The following is a 21,234-nucleotide window of genomic DNA, read 5'->3' on the forward strand; positions in this document are numbered from 1 at the left end:
ACAAGAAACATATGACCAGCAAAGACGGAAAATTTAAGTTTCTTCATAGCCGTTTCTGATGTGGATGAATTAACGGTTTCACGAAAAATATTCATCTGGCAGATAACACTGATCCCACTAGAAAGTATTGAAACCTATCTGCGAATAATTTTTACATAGAATATCCGAGTGGGCGGCGCTGCACACTCGAGGCAGTATGAGTAACTAAATTAAAAAGAATTATCCGCTCGAGCGAGCTACCGAACTTCGGTAATGCGATGCGGAGGAGGACTTGAGTTCTAAATCGCTGTATCGTGGAAGAATACTAAAGAAAATGAATGAATGTTCGGATAAAAGGAAGTAAACAAAGAAGGCCACCGAGCTCGAAGCCGAAGCACTTTTTATTCACTGAAGAGAGGAGCTTCGAGAGGATCAAATACAGAAAAAAAATATAGAGCGATCAATAAATAACAGCGTGACTTAACTTGAAACGGGAGGCGGTAAAGTGGAGTCGATATTTCAAGCCGTCTCGATGTCACCTTGAAAGTAAATAGAAGGCAAAAAAATGGGAAGCTTAACACCCGCAGTTGTTCTCGGGCGAAGCCGAATAGAAGAGTGTATATGGACTGCCACGACGCAGTACTCACTCTGTCTCCAAATTCTTTTTTTTTAATCTTTTTTTTTTCGTTGGTTCTCCTGGTCTTCGCTGTGCCACTTTTAAGTCGCGATTCGACGAGCGATGGGAAAAAGGAGAAGATAGGAAGGGGGGAGGGGTCCTTCAACGCAAGAACAACGGGAACTGTCTCAGTAGCCCTACGCAGGGACATTTCTATTGTCTAACAGGCGTCCTTTTACTTTGTCCGAACTGGCGACAAGTGCCCCGAGTCGCGCTCACAAATAAATAGATCAGTGACAGTTCGTATACGGAACAACGACTCAGACTTTGGCAGGACAACGATGCAAAGAGCCTGCCTGTCACCGCTTTGTAGAAGAGAGTGAGTGAACGACGCGAATCAACAACAACAACAACAACAACAACAACAACAACAACAAAACAAAATGTATAAAGAAACCGAAAGGTAAATAAATAAGGAAAGACGATCTGGAACGAAGCAATCGGGCAAGTTTTAGGTGTGCCTACGAGCATAGTGAGTAGACTTTACCGCAACAAAGGGGCTGCCTGAAAGCTTGAGACGAAAAGGAACGAAAACACGAACTCGAAGGACGACGGGCGAAGTGGCGCGCAGCTCGCGAGTCAAAGCGAAGCTAGAACGGCGCGGGCGGCGGAAACAGCGGAGGTCATCACATCGATTAGCAGCGGAAACGCACTGCAGTCAAGAGCAGCGCCTCGTCCCTCGCCTGTCCGGCCGGCCGGGGTCCCGATCACGCTCGCCGGCACTCTTCTTCCGAGAGCCGCAATCTTCACGCTTGTATCTCCTCGAGTTGTCGTCGTACTCGTCGCTCCGCCGACAGCTTGACACGGATGGCTAAGCATAGCACCTCTCGCCCCCTCTTTCACTTCTTTGCTAGCGCAGCTCTCAGTGCGCGTGATCTCCGGTAGGAGACAGACAGTCGGAAGAGTATGTATGGAAGGCAGATATATGTAAGGAGAAGCAAGAAGCGAAGGTCGAACCTCTTTTTTTTTTCCGGTGGCGCTTTCGCAAAAGAACTCTTCGCGGAAGCGAGCTCGAGTACGGAGAATCGCAGACCGTGGCGTATCCACGGGCGGTTCGCTGAACGCGTATCGTATCGCACTACCCCTGTACACCGTTGCGCAGTCTCCGGGGTTTCTAATGGGATCTCCCACGCAGTGTGCGTCTCGAAGAGCACAAGAATAAAAAAAAAACGAAAAGCGAAGAAGGAGAGATTTGTGTGTCGCCTGTTGGTCGCATGCTGACACTCCCGAAGACTCGAGCAGTGGCAGCACCAACCAGCGACGCTCTGACGCGATAAAGAAACACAAGAAGTAAGCTTAGCGCTCGCTTCAGAGTCGAGTACGCCCCCCTCTACATCCCTGACACCGGAAGCCGCGATGAGTACAGTTGTTGCTCCTAGCGATAGTGTTTGCCAAACCAACAACGAAACCAGTATAGATTGCTTTTCATCAGCACGCAATTTCTTGATGTTATATTTTCTCTCTCTGTGTTTTTTTTTTTGTTGTTGTTGTTGTTTCTTCCTCGAGAAGACTCCTGCTCACTGAAGCCTGTCCCCTCCTTGTCGTCTTGCGAGCGAAAGAAGACGTTCCCGGTTGACCCGCGCTTTGTCCTCACGACGCAGTCTTTACTTTGCTAAGCTCGCTTTTTTTTTTGCTTATTGCTGCGCGTAGCTTGTGAAGTAGGGCTTTCATTCGATGTTTCGTTTAACGGTGGTACAGTCTGGAGAATTGTGTGGTGCGTGTCGAAGTGCGCACCGGAAGTCTGTTGTCCGACTCGGCTCTCTTCTGGCGTTGATATGCCGAATGAAAAAAAGAAAAAGCGTATGAGTGTGTTCGTGGGAGGCTTGGAGGGGAGGGAGGGAGAAGAGGTAAGAGCGAGTGAGAGAGAGACGCAACAATCGCTAAAATCTTCTTAGCTTTTCGTAGCTTTAGTCCTGTGCGTTTATTTGTCCTTTGCGGAGCTGCATGCACTGCGCGACTGTACGACGGCAGCTTTTACTGGCACCCGGTACTTGAGCTTATCGAAGTGGTACCTGGCATATGTGTACCACTCAAGAAATTTTCACTAGCATAAAATTCCGTTAGAGTTTTTGTGCTGATTTCACACGACTCCCAATAACTATTACAGCAGAGCTGTTATGGTCGAGGTTGGCTGTGTGTCGTAGATAGACAATTATCATCATCATGAACCGGCGCGCGCTCAATGACCGCCCAGGCATCTTGTACAGATTATCAACAAAAAAATTGGGGGACCCTTTAGCTCCGTCCTTTAAGAATTGAACGCGATAGCGAAATCCGGCCCCTAGTTCGCACTTCAACCACTAAGTGCATACTTATCAATGTGCGTTGTTACACACACATGCACACGCACACAGACACATACACGCGCGCGCGCGACGTATCTGTAGTAATGGTACAGGTTTTCGATCGAAAGCACTTCCCTGTGCTAGAGTCGAGACATATTTCTCACAGTGGCTCACAGATGGCAGCACATTATCTAATGTTTGCTGTTTGCTTGACCAACGCCTCCTCTTGAAAGGAGGCAATGGCTTGATATGCTTTCCGCTAGATGGACATGGTTGTCCAATTTTGGAGCTGTTTGAAAGTTTGTGTGTGTTTTTAGTGGCGATAGCTGCACTCTCCAGGCTGTTTTCGAAGCGTGGCGTCGCGCAAAAAAACGTTGTTTGATGGCCTCGCCAATGCGCCTACAAATCGCCGAATGAGCTGATTTTCGTCGTGACACCTGCCGAACAAAATGCGTTAAGGAGACTCCTTCCACTACATGGCATTTATGTAATGTTTTTTTTTCCCGAAACAGTCGCAAGTAACATCGTGGCCTTGTGGTAGGACACCTGCTTGCCACGCAAACTGGCCCGGATTCGATCCTCAATGGGACCTAAGACTTTTATTGTTTATTTTATTTGCATCTTTCTCGATTTTTCGCTCACAGGCGATTTTTCGCTCACAAGCGACGCCGTCACCGACGGCGGAATTTTCTGCGAAACGAGCTCTCTAACGCTATCGCGTTAAAATAAGGTGAAACTTAGTGGAATTCGCCAACTTTCTGTGGTACATACGCGCTATTAGACTTTTACAGCCCTCCATCGTCGAGATTTGCCGAGTGTCGTAGATAGAAGATTATCATCATCATGAAGCGGCTCGCCCTCAATGACCGCCCAAGCATTACGCACAGATGTTTAACAAGAGAAGCTGAAGCGTGCCCACCAGCTCTGCTGTGACCCAGCCTTGCACGACCTAGTGCAAACCGCGCTAATCTTATTATGCGATTTGCCATTTACAAAACTTTATGGTTCTGCGCCAATATTCGCCAAAATGTACTTACGCTAGAATTATTCGCAGGAGAATTTTCAGCCAGTTGTGACGCCTGCACATATCACAGGAATGCCTGTTGACGAGTAGCAGTTGGCACTTAGGAACGAAGAACTTTGTGAATCCGGTCTCTGATGCTCAAACATCACTTAACAAAAGAAGGGAAACTTGGGATGATTTTCGTGATTTCATAGCGAGGGCCTCGTCGCGGCAGACTTGAGGCCTTAGCTAGCGTGCGAGGGTTTATTGGCCAGCTGCCACCTTGTGCATAGGTCCCGCGCCACGTGACACCTTCTGGCAAAATGAGTGTTCCACACTATCTACCTCGGCTACGAGTGGCGCTGGCTAAACAGTCCCAAGGATTAAACGTACAGAAATACCCAGTCAAGTGGTAGAGGGAGCGCCCTCTGTCGTAGCTCAATTGGTACAGCAGCGGACGCGTAATTCAAAGGTTGTGGGTTCGGGCCCCACTAACTGAAGGGGTGTTCTTTCGTCCCGCTTAATTCATTCCCATTTATGTCGAAATTACTGCACAAAAACAACAACAAATAACGTTTCCTGTGCTTTCGATGGTTCAATTAGCAGCGGACCTGTTTAAAGTCGACGTTAATCCCGGCGGAGTGCAACGCAGGTCCTAGCTGGTACGTCGCACAGGAATTGGGCAAGCCCCACTACTCCAGTTTCTCATTACTACAAATGAAGAAGCTGTCTATAACAAGCCTAGCGGGTTAACCAATGCAGCTGGTGGCAAAACAATTATAGAGCAAAGCCAAGCAATGAAATGACAAATATGATGCCGCCAGCTGCGCAGATTTAATCCGTCTTCGCGGCGTGAAGTCAGTGAAGCTGCTTCGAAAGTTTATCTGTTGCTTTCATTGGCTGTGTTTAACCCTCTCTTGGATGAAAAAAACAGCGTTGCAAAGTTCACAAAGACGGCAGACAAGAACGACACAGACGAATCACTTGGTGTGTGTTGTTCTTGTCTGCCGTCTTTGTGAACTTTGCAGCGATGCCTTTTTTCAACCCTTATGTTCCAACTACACCCTATATAGAGAAGCTCTTCTAACCCTCTCTCGTAATTTTTGTTTTTCTTTTCAGCTGGAGCGGATTCCGTTCGCACGGCAGAGCAGGAGGGACCTCGCTTCCACGAGGAGCCCCCCGTCTTGGTGGAGTTCACCAACGCCAAGGAGGCCGTGGTGCCGTGTCAGGCAGTGGGCAGACCGAGCCCGACCGTGCGATGGATCAAACTGCCGGACGGCGTGGCTGCAGCCGAGGTTCCCGGCTTGCGCTACGTGCGTCCCGACGGATCACTCGTGTTTCCCAAGTTTGCGCCCAAGGACTTTCGACAGGACGTTCACGCGACGCTGTACCGGTGCGTGGCCACCAACAGCGTCTGGCTCCGTCGCCAGCCGGGACGTCAAAGTCAGGGCCGGTGAGTTCGCACTATTCAGTGTTAAGCGCAGAGCGTTTTTGACTGGACGGGACAGTAAGGAACTCCCACGCAAGCGCACATTCGCACACACACACACACACACACACACACACACACACACGCACACACACACACACACACACACACACACACACACACACACACACACACACACACACACACACACACACACACACACACACACACACACACACACACACGCACGCACACACACACACGGCGCTACTTCACAATAATTGATAAACTTGGATTGCTTTTCAGCCTGGTCTTCGTAGGAGGAATAGATGACAATATTGCCCGCTCATGCTGTTTGTACACAAAGAGATGCGCACAAACGCTCGCGCTGCTTGTGCGCATCTTCGTTTAAGTGTTTGATATTTAGGCGATGTTCATTGTATCTTAAGTCCATTCGTCGTATGCTCCTTTTCAAATGAGGTGACGTGCAGGGGCATGCCAAAAGGTTAGAAAAAATGATCACCATTCCTGTGTGGAAAAGGCAGCACAGGCACAGCGTCAGCCGGAGTCACGACCTCTGAAGAGCCGCATCATGAAACGCTTCAGAACGCTTACTGCAAGGATTTAATATCTAAAGTAATTTTTCAACATGCCCAAGTTTATCGAAATGCCGTCAGGTGTTGCTTTGTGAATTGAAAAGCGCGTTGGCGAAGGACGTGCAGTCAGACACTACGGATATGTTGTTGTTTATAAATACCGAGTCCAAAGAAAAACATTAAGGCAGCTTCGCACTGGTGATGCCAAGCCTGAAGGAACAGCGCAGCTGGGCGGCCTTCCTTAGTCTGCCAGCCAAGCCTAGCCTAGAAAGAGTCACTTACGCCTAGAAAGAGCCACATGAGCACAGAGTGCGGCAGTTAAGCGTAGGAAAGCGAAGTTGAGCCTCTCTGTCTATTTCTTTCTCTCTCTCTCTCTGATGCTTTCTTTCTTTCTTTCTTTCTTTCTTTCTTTCTTTCTTTCTTTCTTTCTTTCTTTCTTTCTTTCTTTCTTTCTTTCTTTCTTTCTTTATTTCTTTCTTTCTTTCTTTCTTTCTTTCTTTCTTTATTTCTTTCTTCCTTTCTTTTCCTTTCTTTCTTTCTTTCTTTCTTTTCCTCGTGCTCTTGCCCATAGCAGCGCAATCATACGGTTCCCACCAATGTTTCTTGTGCTAGAGTGCCTGGATAGCCGAGTGGTTACGACACTCGCCTTCGGACCGTGGGTACCCAGATTCGAATCCCGCCTCCAAAAAAATTTTTATTTCGTGTTATTTATTTATTTATTCTCCTCCTCCTTTCCTTCTTCCTCTCCACTTCGCCTGAGCAGAGTTTTCGTTTAACGCTCGCCTCCCTCCTCCTCCCGGATCCTTGCCTCGGCACTCCTCGCTTTACTAGGCTTTACTCTCTCCCACCCCAGGATTCAGCCTCTTTCCCCACCACTCTCCAGTCGCTCTCCTTCGCTCCGCTTCCTCCCTCCACATTTCTTCGCTTTTCCTCGCACCTGCTGTACTCGGTAGTTGGACTTGACCAATTCCTGTGACGCGTACCCACCCGAGTTTTTGCGAACTGCCTCCGGACTTACCTCGAACTTAAACAGCTGTGCTATTAAAAGAAAAGACCATTACAAGACCACGGCAAACAAGTGTTGATCACTTGCGCGCAAGCGGCACAAACACTGCTCGGGAGCCCAAAGCCAGACGCAGTGGCAGATGACAGGGCGAGGCCCTGCCATTCGCACACAACGCACATGCTTAACTTAGAGTTCTCGGCCGCCGAACGTAGCACCGCACCGAGCGTGGCGTCGCGACCGCGTGTTTACTCTAAATGCGGACGACCTTGTACGCCTACGTAGCTACTCAGGCGACTTCTTGCTGTATGAATGGTGGCGTTTTTTTTTTTTTTGGAGCAGCCCGGAAACACTAGCGTGACTCTGTGGTGTAATAGCTGACGCTCACGCAAAGTGCTCCGCATCGATCTCGGCCGTAACTGGGGTACTTTTCTATCCTTCCTAGAAACAGCGGTAAAGGCTGTTGGCGTGGATAACAGCTTACGCTGCAAAAAAAGCCCATACTGGGCGAATAACATAACTGATTCTAAAGACAAACCTAAAGCGAATGGAAACATGGTAACAACCGTCGAAAGCTGGGCGAGTTGCGCTCGTCTGTCTCTTTCGTTCCTTCTTTGTGTCCCGTCTGCTGCGCAGTTTGGTAGAAGATGGAAACATGGTGATGCTAAAGCGTTAATAAAGTACGAATGACTCATCGGCCGAGAGAGGGCACTGAGATCGGTTAATGAGGAGACGTAGACAAGAACAGATTCTGAGAATTCTGTCCCCGCATGATTGCCTCATGCGGAGAGTTCCCTATTAATAAGCCGCGCCGCCGCCTAGCTGTCAGTGGAAAGCCTCTGCTGTGTCTTATGCTGAGCTTCCTCGAGGACTTGGAGAAAAACCTAGACGCCTAAGCACCAGCAGTAGAAATAAGAAGCACAAAAAAAGAGCGTTTCTGCTGGTGGCGGTTAGGCATCTAGGTTTTTCTCGGAGTTACGTACCACTAGCCCAGCAATAGTTCTTCTGACTTCTGTCGACGCGAAACGAACGGCAAGCAGCTAGACCGTCTGGACGCATGGTTCTTGATAAGCGAACGTAAAATAAACTTACCTAAAGGTGTTAAAAAAATGCTAAAACAAAAAGTACCACACAAAATGTGCCGAATAATGAAGACTACTCGTGTAATTAGACTGAAGGTATGGCACGAAAGAAAGAACGGAGTGAAGTCTCAGTAATGCGCGTACAGCCATGCACCCAATGGAACGTAGTCATCTCAATGGAATATTATTTGTACACGTAATCGGAATACACGGCAATGTGTTGCTAAACGTCTGTCTAGGCGCTATGTATCTTCGTCAAACAAATTTTCACTGTTGTTTATTGGTTATTGTTTGGTTATTGCTAATCCTCGCGCGCAGATTAACAATAACAAAAAATTTGCTTTTTAATATTGGCTTATTCCAAGCGTGATTAGAAAACTAACAAATTGCTACACTCGAATAAGCTTGAGGTATACCCACATGCAAGCACTCCTCTTACTAGTAGGTTTCATAACCAATAGAAAAAATTAATTAGACGAATAATTCCCCGAAGCAAGTAAGAGATAAATTTTGTGCGCGTGTACTTTGAAACTACCTTGTATACAGACGAAGCGATAATACGGTTAAAGGAGGCCGGCGTACATCTGAAACTGATCGAACCAGAAAGCTCTTGTTGGCGTAAGCTTTCTCGGAACGGGAAGGAATTAGTATATGTAGGAGGCAATGATGCTGTTGTTGCAAGCTGCGCAGAGAAGAAAGGAAGGCCGCAGGAATATAGGATGGAAAAAAAAAAAAGTACCTCGAGCGGGCTCAGCGATGCCAGAACAGCCCCTGCTTCGACGAGGCCCTCACGATGCTGTCAACTCCAGCGACGGTCGTCGGCAATCGGATTACATCACAGGAGAAATACAGGCCGAACAGCGTTCGGGGACTACGAGCAAGCAAATACATACGCACGATGAGAGAATGGCCGCGAACCAATATTACCACGGCGAGTCTTATACTTCTAAGCCACGTTGTGGTCGCCACTGCGTCTTGTATTCTTTGTCGATTGCCGATCATTTATATTGCTTCGCGGAAGAAGAAAGGGCCTTGCATGGCGCCCACACGGCGCGCCTGAAGCGGGCAGAAATATAGAGCTCAACTTGTTTCGAAACGTACACTAAAATGATCCTATCGCGTTGAACGCGAAACAAGTTGGCGACGATGTTTCTTTCTGGCCATGCGAAGGCCCGCATCGGTGACTCGTGAACACCACAGAAACACTCGCCGTGTGCTTGCGGTCTCAATTCTTACTTCTTACGGCTCCACTTGGAAGAAAGCAACTGACAATTTGTTCATTACAAAATCAAATTTTATGTTCTGTATTTTTTCTTGCTAGTACTGCGTTTCTTGTTCCTGCGGCTCAGGCACTTCGACCATATGCAACAGAGCAGCGTACCATTGCTTATGTTTGTGTTAAGTGCGTTATTACACCTAAGTTGCCGTCACCACAGTGGGCGTGTTTGCTATGATGCCACGAAACATGAATGTGCGTGTTTTTTTAAACATCTTCCGCTTAATCTCTTTGACTGGCTAGCCACTATTAAAAAGCTATCGCTCGGCTTAAGACGAGCCTCCATATATCGGTACTCTCTATTAATTTGTGTGGAATAGGCAGGAACTCAAGCACGGTCCGATTTCGCTTCCCGTGCGTAGAAAACTTCAGCACGATAAGGAAAAGCTGTGTTTCTGTAACGCGCAGCTATACCATAGTTTTATAGTTTCCCTTACACAAACGCTCTTGCAGGGAGGATTCACAATCGTATGCGGTGGCTGCTTCTGCACGCTCAATTAAACGTACTGCCCGCAGATGCGATGGCTACTACAATCAAGTTTTTCCTAAGACAAGTTTTGTCAAACGCTAAACTCGGCACGCTCGTTCTGGTGGTTGTGACGTATAACCGTGGTTCGGAATTACTTCTTCCTTTAATTTATCTACGTTTACTAACAGCCACCGCATAAGGCATCACTACAGAGCGCGGCGAAAAAAAAATTGATTGTTGACACCTCTCATAGCAATATTTTATTTCACTTCGCTAAACAAAACAATGCACTAAACAAGTTCAGTCGAAGGGTCGGTTTATGGTTTGTAAGCACGTGCCTCCCAATATTATTCACTGATGGAAGGGTAAATACGCAATATTAGTGCTGAATATTACTCGGAGCTTACTGACGCGGTCCTCGAAAAGAAATATTTTATCTAAAGGCAAATATATTATGACGGGGTAACCACGTACGAAGATCCGAACGAGGCAAGACAACTTTCTATACTTCTGCAATCGCCTGGATTGCCTTGGATCGGCTTCGTGCACTCGTAGAATAGCACGGCCGCCTGTGCCGGACGTGAAGTACTGAGAAGACTTCATGCATGTGCCGCGGCCATTCAAGCTCTTTGAAAAGAGCTTGACGAAAAAAAGATTGCTTCCAGTCTGCTGCGCTCCTTTATTCGCGAAAGCAGCGACCTCGCCACTACAGCACGCTGCGCGGAACGTTCTCGAAGATTCTCAATTCCCGCTCGTCTCTTCACTTTGTTCCCTCTTCCCAAGTTGCGGAGGAATACGCAGACGTCCTATGCGAAAGAAAACCTTTCAGTTTCGCTGCGTGCGACGCAGAATAACTTGCGCTGGTTGTTTTTTGTGACAGTGCTACATTACGAGAACGAAGACTGCTTAGTGTATGCCACATACATAGAACTGTAGACGAAAGAGTAGTAATATCGAGGTAGAACTGTGGTCCCGTTGTGTGTTTTTTGTACTAGTTTACGAGATTGATGATATAGTTATTATGGTCCTGTAAAGAAGCGCTTATTTGCGATAATCGGAGTGTAATTTCGTTTTTCCTAACGTAACTTGCTGCTTGCTAAGCAACAGCAATAGCCCTACGTGTATCTGCTTGTTTTCTTTTTCTCTCTTTTATCTCCAAGATGCGAGGGGAAAAAAAAAACCTCTAAAAACCAAATACAGGTAACAAGTAGCAAAAAGTAAGATGCGCTGCTTCATCGACCTCAAAATCTTCTTTATGTGATTACGTTTCTTTTTTCTTTCAGCTCATCGACATGTAACGATCGTTTGCTATTCTTCCTGTCAATCAGCGTTGAATATTTTTCACATTTTGACAAGATCAGGTGGTGGTATTTGCTTTTAGCCGAGAAAGTAGGCGCACTTGGTGAATAGTGCGCTTTGTAAAGAATTTCGATGCAACAATTTTTAAAAGCAAAATGCAACCATCTTAACGAGAAAGACTCAAGATGCATGCTATACGATATAATTGCTCATAAAACTGATTCAGCAGACTTTATTACGCAGAGCTTTGTTAGCAACGTACTCAATAAGTAGGCAGGGTGGGTCTACAAAGCAAAAATAATGTGACTGCTTAACATATTTTGTTCGTTTTGGTGCTATTGAAACGACGGTTTATTTCGTACACCTGGTGCCAAGGGTCAGCAATATAGCATTTGATATTATATTTATCGCTAGTCTATTAAGTCATTGTTCAGTACACAGTCGCAGACACTGCTGACCTTATAGAGTGAAAGTTGTATCAGCGAGATTCAATTGGCAAAAAATAAGTAAAACAAATAAAATTGCAACCCTTCTACTGACACTTCCTTTTGATAGCATCTTCGGCCAGTGATGCTGCAGATGCTAGTGCTGTGCTTTGATAATCGAATGTGGAAGTTATAACTGAGTTTGTATAACTTGACTGAGGATTTGCTTCTAGTTGGTTGGAAGCCGGCCCTCAGAGCGGCGTTGAGTTGTGGTCATTTTCTTTTTCTCTTTTTATTGCCTCTGTACGCTACACCGCAGTTTGAAAACAAGTTTAATTTTCCCAGCGCCTCTCTTCGTGGCCACCTTAGTCATCCCTTCCATTGCTGTTCTTGAGGTATGACTCACATCACCAACATCCCTTCTCATAATAATAACAATTGTTGGGGTTTAACGTCCCAAACCCACGATATGATTATGAGGGACGCCGTAAGTGAGGGCGCCGAAAATTTAGACCACCTGGGGTTCCTTAACGTGCACCTAAATCTTGGTAAACGCGCAGTAGTAGTATTGTAGTATGTACTACAATACGACTACATAACTTCGGCATTTGGTTCTTTTTGAAATGTCGGCTATTGCAGCCGAGTACGGACATTTCAAACTCGGCAGCTGAGCATTATATAGACGCTGCAAAATAGCGAAGCGAGCGATCAGGTGCGGCGAATGTTCTTCATGCGCCCACCATGTTCTTAACGTGCAATGCGTTGTACGCTTTCCGTAACTTCACATAGCATTGTACATCGCACGGATGTAACAGCCGTGCCACTATAATGAGTGCTCTCTTGTGCCATAATCAATTGTACGTTTACGTTACATGCCTCTAGGAAAAATGGTAGTTCGTTGTTGCATAATTTTCTGCCCATAGAGATAGAAACGGCGGCGGAGTTCGCAAAATTCCCGCTTGTACGAACTTATTCCTGCCCCTGGCCTCCTGTGCTCACTTTTTGTTCGCCGTCGTGATAAGCCGGCACCTGCAGCTAGTACTCACTATTATATATTGCCACGCCCACTTCTTGTCTTGTTTTGATGTATTCGGGTTTGACCGGCAGAGACGGTTATCAACGCTCGACGCTGTCCGCGAAGTAGTGTTCTAGAAGCATCGCGATTGTAGTAGATCGGTTTGTTAAGATTGCGCCCCGCACGCGAATGTTCCAGCTTTGTCTAGAGATTACGCCGCCACCAGCGATATTGCTGGAAAGTTCGATAGCGCCTGTATAAAAGCCGACGCGCGTGAGCGCTTGTCAGTTGATCGACGGACGACGCCCTGTTCGCCGCTATCATTGTACAGCGTGCATTGCTGTAGTTCTAGTTCTCATTTCGTAGTGCTTTTTTGATCGGTTTGTTCCGCACCGCTGGAGGCCATCTGATAACGCCGATTGGTGTTTGCACGGCGAGAGTCACCATCAATAACCGGACTTATCCTGCGAGCTTTGTAATCCTACAAAACTGCTCCAGGGATGCAATACTTGGAATAGACTTCCTAAGTGAACACGGCGCCGTCATCGACCTGAGGTCCGAGTCGATAACACTAACCCCAGATAAAGCGCTCCCGCCCCACGCGACGCCAGGGAACCATGCATTGAATGTGATAGAAGAGCAGGTGACCATTCCGCCGCGTTCCAGCGTCATTATTTTCGTCGGCACCGAAAAAAGCTGAAGACATCGAAGGTGTCATCGAGAGCGATCAGCGTTTGCTGCTAGACCGTGACATTTGCGTCGCAAGGGGCATTGCTCGGTTGCATGAAGGAAAAGGAAGCGTGATGCTAACGAACTTCAGCCAGGAATACAGACACCTGAGCAGGGGCACGACGATTGCATACATCGAAGAAATCTTGGCCGTCAGCGATGCGTTTGCCTTTTCAGATTCTGACGAAGCTACGACGACGATCCCTGAGCCACCCTTCGACGTAAACCCAAGTCTTTCCGCTCGCCAACAGCAACAGCTCCGACGCCTTCTGCAGGAATACAGGGACTGTTTCTCGTCGTCATCGCGGGTCCGACAAACACCCCTTGCTAAGCACCGCATCATAACAGAAGAAAATGCTCGACCACTCCGTCAGAGTCCCTACCGGGTTTCGACGCGGGAACGGGAGGCCGTTAAGAAACAAGTCGATGAATGCTACGCGACGATATCATCCAGCCGTCCAACAGCCCGTGGGCGTCTCCCGTGGTGTTAGTGAAGAAGAAGGATGGGACCCTACGTTTCTGCGTCGATTATCGTCGCCTGAACAAAATCACAAAGAAGGACGTGTACCCTCTCCCACGGATAGACGACACCCTGGATCGACTCCACAACGCGAATTACTTTTCGTCGATGGACCTCAAGACCGGCTACTGGCAAATTGAAGTCGACGAGAGAGACCGAGAAAAGACCGCCTTTATAACACCGGACGGCCTCTTCGAGTTCAAGGTCATGCCTTTCGGTCTTTGCTCGGCGCCTGCGACTTTCCAACGAGTCATGGATACTGTGTTAGCTGGCTTGAAGTGGCAGACTTGTCTTGTTTACTTGGACGACGTCGTTGTGTATTCCTCGAACTTCGACGAACACCTCCAGCGACTTCAATGCGTACTTCAAGCAATCAAGAACTCCGGGCTCACCCTGAAGCCAGAAAAGTGCCGCTTCGCGTACGAGGAGCTCTTGTTTTTGGGTCACGTGATCAGCAAGACTGAGTGCTCCCAGACCCGCAGAAAACAGCTGCCATCGCCGCTTTCCCGCCACCCACCGACAAGAAGGCCGTGCGCCGATTTCTCGGCTTGTGCGCCTATTACAGACGCTTTGTCAAAGACTTTTCACGGATCGCCGAGCCACTAACGCAGCTCACGAAGACCGACGTCGAATTCAGGTGGCAAACAGCGCAAGTCGAAGCATTTCATGAACTTAAACGACGCCTGCAGAGACCTCCGATACTTGCGTATTTCGACGAATACGCCGATACGGAGATTCACACCTGATGCAAGCAGCATAGGGACTCGGCGCCGTCCTTGTGCAGCGGACGGGCGGACTGGAAAGGGTTATCAGTTATGCTAGCCGGTCGCTGTCTAAAGCAGAGGTCAACTATTCCACAACAGAAAAGGAGTGCCTCGCCATCATCTGGGCTACGTCAAAGTTTCGCCCCTACCTCTACGGCAGGCCCTTCAAAGTTGTGAGCGACCATCACGCCTTGTGTTGGCTAGCTAACTTGAAGGACCCTTCAGGTCGCCTCGCACGGTGGAGCCTAAGACTTCAAGAATTCGACATTACTGTCGTCTACAAGTCCGGAAGGAAACACTCCGACGCCGACTGCTTGTCTCGTGCCCCCGTCGACCCACCAACGCCCGACGACCAGGATGATGACAGCTTCTTGGGAGCCATAAGTACCGAAGACTTCGCCGAACGACAGCGAGCCGACCCGGAACTCAAGGGTCTAGTGGAATACCTGGAGGGCAGGACCGTCGTTGTCCCAAAAGTATTCAGGCGAGGATTGGCATCATTTCCTTGAAAACAAACGTCCTCGTAAAGAAGAACTTCACTCCGGCCCGAGCCAGCTACCTTATCGTTGTACCTTCGGGACTGCGACCAGAAATTTTGCATGCCCTGCACGACGACCCAACGGCTGGACACCTCGGACTTTCCCGAACGCTCGCACGAGTACAAGAAAAGTACTACTGGCCGCGCCTTGGCCGCCGACGTCACTCGCTACGTAAGGACGTGCCGAGACTGTCAGCGACGGAGACACCGCCCCACAAGACCAGCAGGCTTCCTTCAGCCGATCGAGCCTCCTCGGCGACCATTCCAGCAGATCGGGATGGACCTCCTGGGGCCGTTTCCCAACGTCGACTTGCGGAAATAAATGGATCGTCGTGGCTACCGACTACCTCACCCGCTACGCCGAAACAAAAGCCCTGCCCAAAGGCAGTGCCGCTGAGGTAGCCAAGTTCTTCGTTGAGAACATCGTCCTTCGACACGGCGCCCCGGAGGTTCTCATCACCGACAGAGGTACGGCGTTCACGGCTGACCTGACTCAGGCGGTCTTTGAATACAGCCACACAAGCCACCGCCGCACCACCGCGTACCACCCACAGACCAACGGCCTCACCGAGCGTCTAAATAAGACCATCGCCGACATGCTGGCCATGTACGTCGACGTCGAACACAAGACGTGGGACGCCATCCTTCCGTACGTGACCTTCGCGTACAACACGGCCGTACAGGAAACGACGCAGATGACGCCATACAAGTTGGTCTACGGACGGAGCCCGGCAACGACGCTCGACGCCATGCTACCAAACGTGACCGACGAGGATAACATCGACGTGACCACGTACCTACAGCGCGCCGAAGAAGCACGACAGCTCGCCCGCCTACGGATCAAGAACCAGCAGACGACTGACAGTCGCCGCTACAACCTTCGACGACGCCACATGGAATACCAACCCGGTGACCGTGTATGGGTATGGACGCCAATACGCCGACGAGGACTTAGTGAGAAGCTTCTTCGACGATACTTCGGACCGTACAGGGTACTTCGACGCCTAGGCACACTCGACTATGAGGTTGTCCCAGACGGCATTACGAACTCTCAGCGGCGCTCGTGCGCGACCTGAAGTCGTCCATGTCGTGCGCCTTAAGCCGTTTTTCGCGCGTTAGCGAGCCTGGGGACTCTATTTTTTTTCCTTTGTTATTGTAATTTATTTGTGTATACACTTGTTTTTTTTCTTTTCTATGTTCTTTCACAAGCATCGGGACGATGCTTTTTCAGAGGGGGGCATTGCCACGCCCACTTCTTGTCTTGTTTTGATGTATTCGGGTTTGACCGGCAGAGACGGTTATCAACGCTCGACGCTGTCCGCGAAGTAGTGTTCTAGAAGCATCGCGATTGTAGTAGATCGGTTTGTTAAGATTGCGCCCCGCACGCGAATGTTCCAGCTTTGTCTAGAGATTACGCCGCCACCAGCGATATTGCTGGAAAGTTCGATAGCGCCTGTATAAAAGCCGACGCGCGTGAGCGCTTGTCAGTTGATCGACGGACGACGCCCTGTTCGCCGCTATCATTGTACAGCGTGCATTGCTGTAGTTCTAGTTCTCATTTTCCGGCCACAAGTTCGGCCAAATAAACAGTTTCATCCTACAAACGCCGACTGCTGTCTTCGTCGACGTCACGACCACGTGACAATATTATGTAATTCATGAATCCATGCCGCGATTACGGAACACGCCACCGCAAGCGAAGCGAACAGTACCTCTCCGTTTCGTGCATGCGCCAGGCACATCTGGAGATTAGAAAAATATGAAGAAAACTCGGTTTCAAGCACCTGTATAGATGGTCACTGCGAACTGAGTAGCTAACGATGCATTTTTTATTCAAAGTGCCTGTTGAATAATCAACGACACATTGTCAGAATAAAAATGTCTTGCATAACAACATCGTGTACTGCAGGTAGCATAACCAACACTATTTGAATATCGGAACCCGCAAAACATTCTCTTTAGAAGAGCGCTCGTTTTTTTTTTTTTTTTTATTCTCATGGTCAAACAACTGTAGAGGCTCCCAGCAAAGAACACGCTTATAAAATATATACGATCAACCGGGAGTCCTGGTTTGTTATGCGCCTCGGGTCATTTATTTCAGAGTTAATGGGTATGGTAATGATTTCATCCATCCGTTGCCGAAGCGTTAGAGTGGTGAACAGACTTCGCAGCCACTTAAGTTTCTGCTCTTTCGCAATCACACTCATCAGTGGCTGTAAATGAATAGAACAGGGCCCACCGTGGAGCCGAAGACACTTTAGCTCGACTGAAACTGATGTCGACATTGTGCACTGGATCGTAAGCGATAAAAATTATGGGTGAATATAAACCAACGACATTATTGATCTCTTTCGCAGGTACGCACTTGCCGAGCCCGAGTTTTCCCGCAGCCTCTCACCGGTTACTTTAGAAAACCATTAGGACACCCGTGATTTGCGTTTCATTCGCAACACGTTTGAAATGCATTTAAAATGCATACGCGCTAAGGAGAAGGCAGAGAAAGAGGACCACGCGAGAGTGCGTCTGTGTGGTTACGTGCTTCCATATCAAGCATAAATACATCTATCGCAAGCTCAACTCTTTTAGGCACGATGCACTGCACTGCACGGAAAATCGATAATTACTGACCTCTTGCCGCGTATTTCTTTAAAAGCGGCTACTGGGCACGTAAAAAAGTAGCGCCCACAATTAGGCTACTAGTCGCTTTAACGTTCTTCGCCGATAGAATAGTTATCCGAAGCGTAATTAGATGTAAGGGCCTCTGAATAGTCTTTAATTTTCTCTATCTAATGTGAATGTTTTGTCCCCGAAAGTATCACCATAGTACGTTTGATCCCCTGTCACGGTGACCACGTTTTGAAAGAGTAGAAATTGAAATGTACTGAAAGTGTATTCAATGTGGATGCCAAAGAACCTGTGGTGTTCAAAATGAATAAGGAACAATCGACAAACTGCTGTGTAATTTCGGCTCGTGAAACGCTAGAATCAATTTTGCTCCGCGTACTCTTAGGCTTGAGCAGAACATCTAATAGCGGAGCATGTTCGTACAGAGGCGCGTCACAGGAATTTCGTAACATTTCCTGCTAATGCATAACTACGTCAAAGTCGTTTTATTGAGTACTCTTCAACCCGCTCTTATCGGCTCCTGACCGCTTGTTCAATGTGACACAGCCGGTCAAAGGTGTTTGTCGTGGCGACAACGTTCTGATGGGCTTAGAAATGTGAACTTTCGCTGCCTGTTAAGAAACCCCGTACATCGCACCTCCCTATCATTCCTTCTCCATGCTTATCAACACGTATTTCGATACAGCTACTGTACAAATAACCGATCCTAAACAATGCTTACGTGGTGTAACATCTACGAGTTTTTTAATGGCCCGATTTCCCCACCACAACTTTTGCAAGCCCGCATTGATCTGGCACAAACATCCCTCCTTGCATAGCGGTTGCCACAATTTGGAGCTGCCGAACTTCCAGGCCGGATTGCACGCGCAACGTTTTCTACTGATACTGAACTCTGTCCAGTCCTTATTAGGTATAACTAACTTCGATACGGTTAACCACACCGAAAGGAGCATCGCGATAAACGAAACGATATGCTGTAGGGAACTCTGCGAATGCTATAGCTTCGAACGCAACGTTCTCTGAAACTACGTAGGACGCTCGTTAGACGGTATATCCCTAACATCTACGCTGCTTCGTTGCCCCTTACATAACAACAGGGAGAACGCCAAATGGTAACCGCAACCACTAGCTTGGGAGCGCGCGATTGTATATGTACGCCCACTCTCTGCGTAATTACCTAATTTCGCTTGCGCCGAGATGCAGACCCATCGACCCAGCATGTCCGCCTACCTTTGCCAGAACACGACAAAAAATAATCGATACAAACTCGATTCTCGCGGGATTAACAATTTCTGCTCGCAGCCGGCGCGTGTGTGCCCGCGAGCAGCGCTCGCCTGTCGAGCGAAGGACTTCATTTAAATTCGGTCAAAGCCTGAAAGCGGGGTCCGTACCGTCGGAGCCCCTGCTCGCACCGAGCAGGCCTACGCATTTTCTCGTAACGTCCGCTTTAGCCTACGGCTAAGAAAAGCCCGATCGATAGATACGCTGTTGCCATTGCGCTGAGCGACACTGCAACACAAATAAAGCATTCGACTAGTTCGTCCCCCGCGGCTCTACTTACTTAGCTCCGTAAGAGACGCTTCGAGAAAATGCGGGAGCAGCTCAGAGACCCGGATGTGTTTTTTCACGATCTTCTTTTTCACGTTCTTTCTTTAAGAGTGACTCATCGCCTAATCGCGACACACCTGGGGGAAGAATGGCTTTAGAAAAAGAGGTCTGAAAAATTGACGTATTTAATTTAGGTCTAGCAAAAGAAAAAACAAAAAAAAGCGCTTAAAGTAAGGATGATGAATGAGGCAGGGATCCGAGAAAGCATGTGTAAACCTCCTCGGAATATTGAGTAAACCGAACGAGCTGGTGAAGGGGTTGGAAGGCGAGCTATGCGCCGTCGAGGCGTTCGGTGATCGAGCATCAGCCGCAGTGAGCTTGGTAGATTCTTTCAGAGGACGCCCTTATCGCTTCATTTCGGCGGACTGCGTCTTTAGTCAAATCTCGTTCGGTGTATTTTAACTCAGCTGAGCGATTTCTTCTCCTAATAATGCGTGGGTTTAACGCGTTTCACTGGATGCCAAGTTCAACACTGAACCGCCTCTCGCTTTAACTTGACTCTATACCTAATTAGTTGGGCATTATTTGCCGATTTTGGTAATTCTGCAGTAGAGCAAGTAAAAACAAGAGAATGGTTCTTCTGTTCTGTTCCGTTCTATTCTGTGCTGTTCGGTTACAACTGCTTGCTGTGGAGTGATTACAAAACTGAAAAATTCACCAAAAACATCCTGTTACGTTACGCATATATATACTCACTGCATTTTATGCAAACAACATTTGCAAAGATAATTTTGATACGGTCTGTGTGTGTCGTGTAGCTTCATGTCGTTTCGGCGTCGTGATTGATAATGTGGAAGAAAATGGGTCGGAACTACTGTGTCTGTTGCATGCCAGCGGCAAGAACACATTTTTGGTTGATGATTCCGCGGCGTAACCGTTATGAATGACGGCAGAGGGCTTTTCGTTCACCGTCATGTGACAGATTTTTGCATTGCGGCTTTCAACGTGATATAGTCTACCGCCTTCCACTGCGCGTAAGCAAAAAAAAGAAAAAAAAAACGTTCTCCACTCGGCGGAACACAACAAAGAGTGCGACAATCGTTAGCGCTACTCGCAACGGTTTTTTTAGTGACGCACACTCCAATTTGTTGAACAAAGAAAAAGAAACAGAAGACAGCACAGCTTACCCGATTATTGTCTAAAAAATGAATTAAACTAATTGTGATAAATGGGAAACTTCGGTCATTGTTCTATCGCTACGGCTACAGCAGAATGATCATCGAATGCCGTGCACAGTTACGAGTGAGAGCAATAAAAAAGAGAAAAGGTATAAGCAAATTCACGAGAGGAATAATTTATTTCGGATATGCTGTCTGCATTACGGCAATGAAAAAAAAAATTGGTGTAGCTACACGCTAGTGGTGAGAAAAATGAGGAAGCACCAGAGCTGGTATCCTTCCTCTACTCTTTTCTTTCCCCCTCCCCCTCACTTCTCTTTCACACCCCTTGCTATATTACACTATGCAAGACTATGCTGTGCTTTACGCGCTCCATCTTCCTTTCCATTCTCATCGCCCTCATACAATTCCTCGTCACCCTAACTTACCTTTTCCCACCCACTGCTATACTACACCATATAAGGCTACGCTTTACTTCCTCCCCTCCTCCTTTTCATCCTCCTCACCTTAACATCACTTCTCACCCTTACTTCCCTTTCTCACCTCCTTTGCTATACTATACTATGCATGGATATATGATACGCTAGGAGCTGCTTGACACATACCCGCTTTCAGTGCCGCATACCAACCCGAGATTGTGCCAACGGCGCCCGGAGTTTAGCTAAGCTTAAAGAGCTTCAGGGCTAGCGGTGACATGCGTGCCTTGCATCTGCTGGACGAAAACAACTTAGACCGCGTGCATGTTTACACCGATGGTTCCACTAATTCCAAAAGCTCTACCAGAGCGGTGGTTGT

At 47.9% G+C, this 21,234-nt stretch overlaps 1 protein-coding gene across 1 annotated transcript in view; it reads left to right on the forward strand.

Annotated features, from left to right (window-relative positions):
• Window positions 1-21,234, forward strand: part of LOC119381769 (Down syndrome cell adhesion molecule-like protein Dscam2) — a 400,583-nt gene that overhangs the window by 107,693 nt on the left and 271,656 nt on the right. The window contains 2 exon segments of the mRNA XM_049412889.1: window positions 5,063-5,358; window positions 5,360-5,396. Coding sequence (XP_049268846.1) covers window positions 5,063-5,358; window positions 5,360-5,396 — 333 coding nt within the window.

The sequence above is a fragment of the Rhipicephalus sanguineus genome, chromosome 2 (genome assembly GCF_013339695.2).
Source record: "Rhipicephalus sanguineus isolate Rsan-2018 chromosome 2, BIME_Rsan_1.4, whole genome shotgun sequence".
Taxonomy (NCBI): Eukaryota; Metazoa; Arthropoda; class Arachnida; order Ixodida; family Ixodidae; genus Rhipicephalus; species Rhipicephalus sanguineus.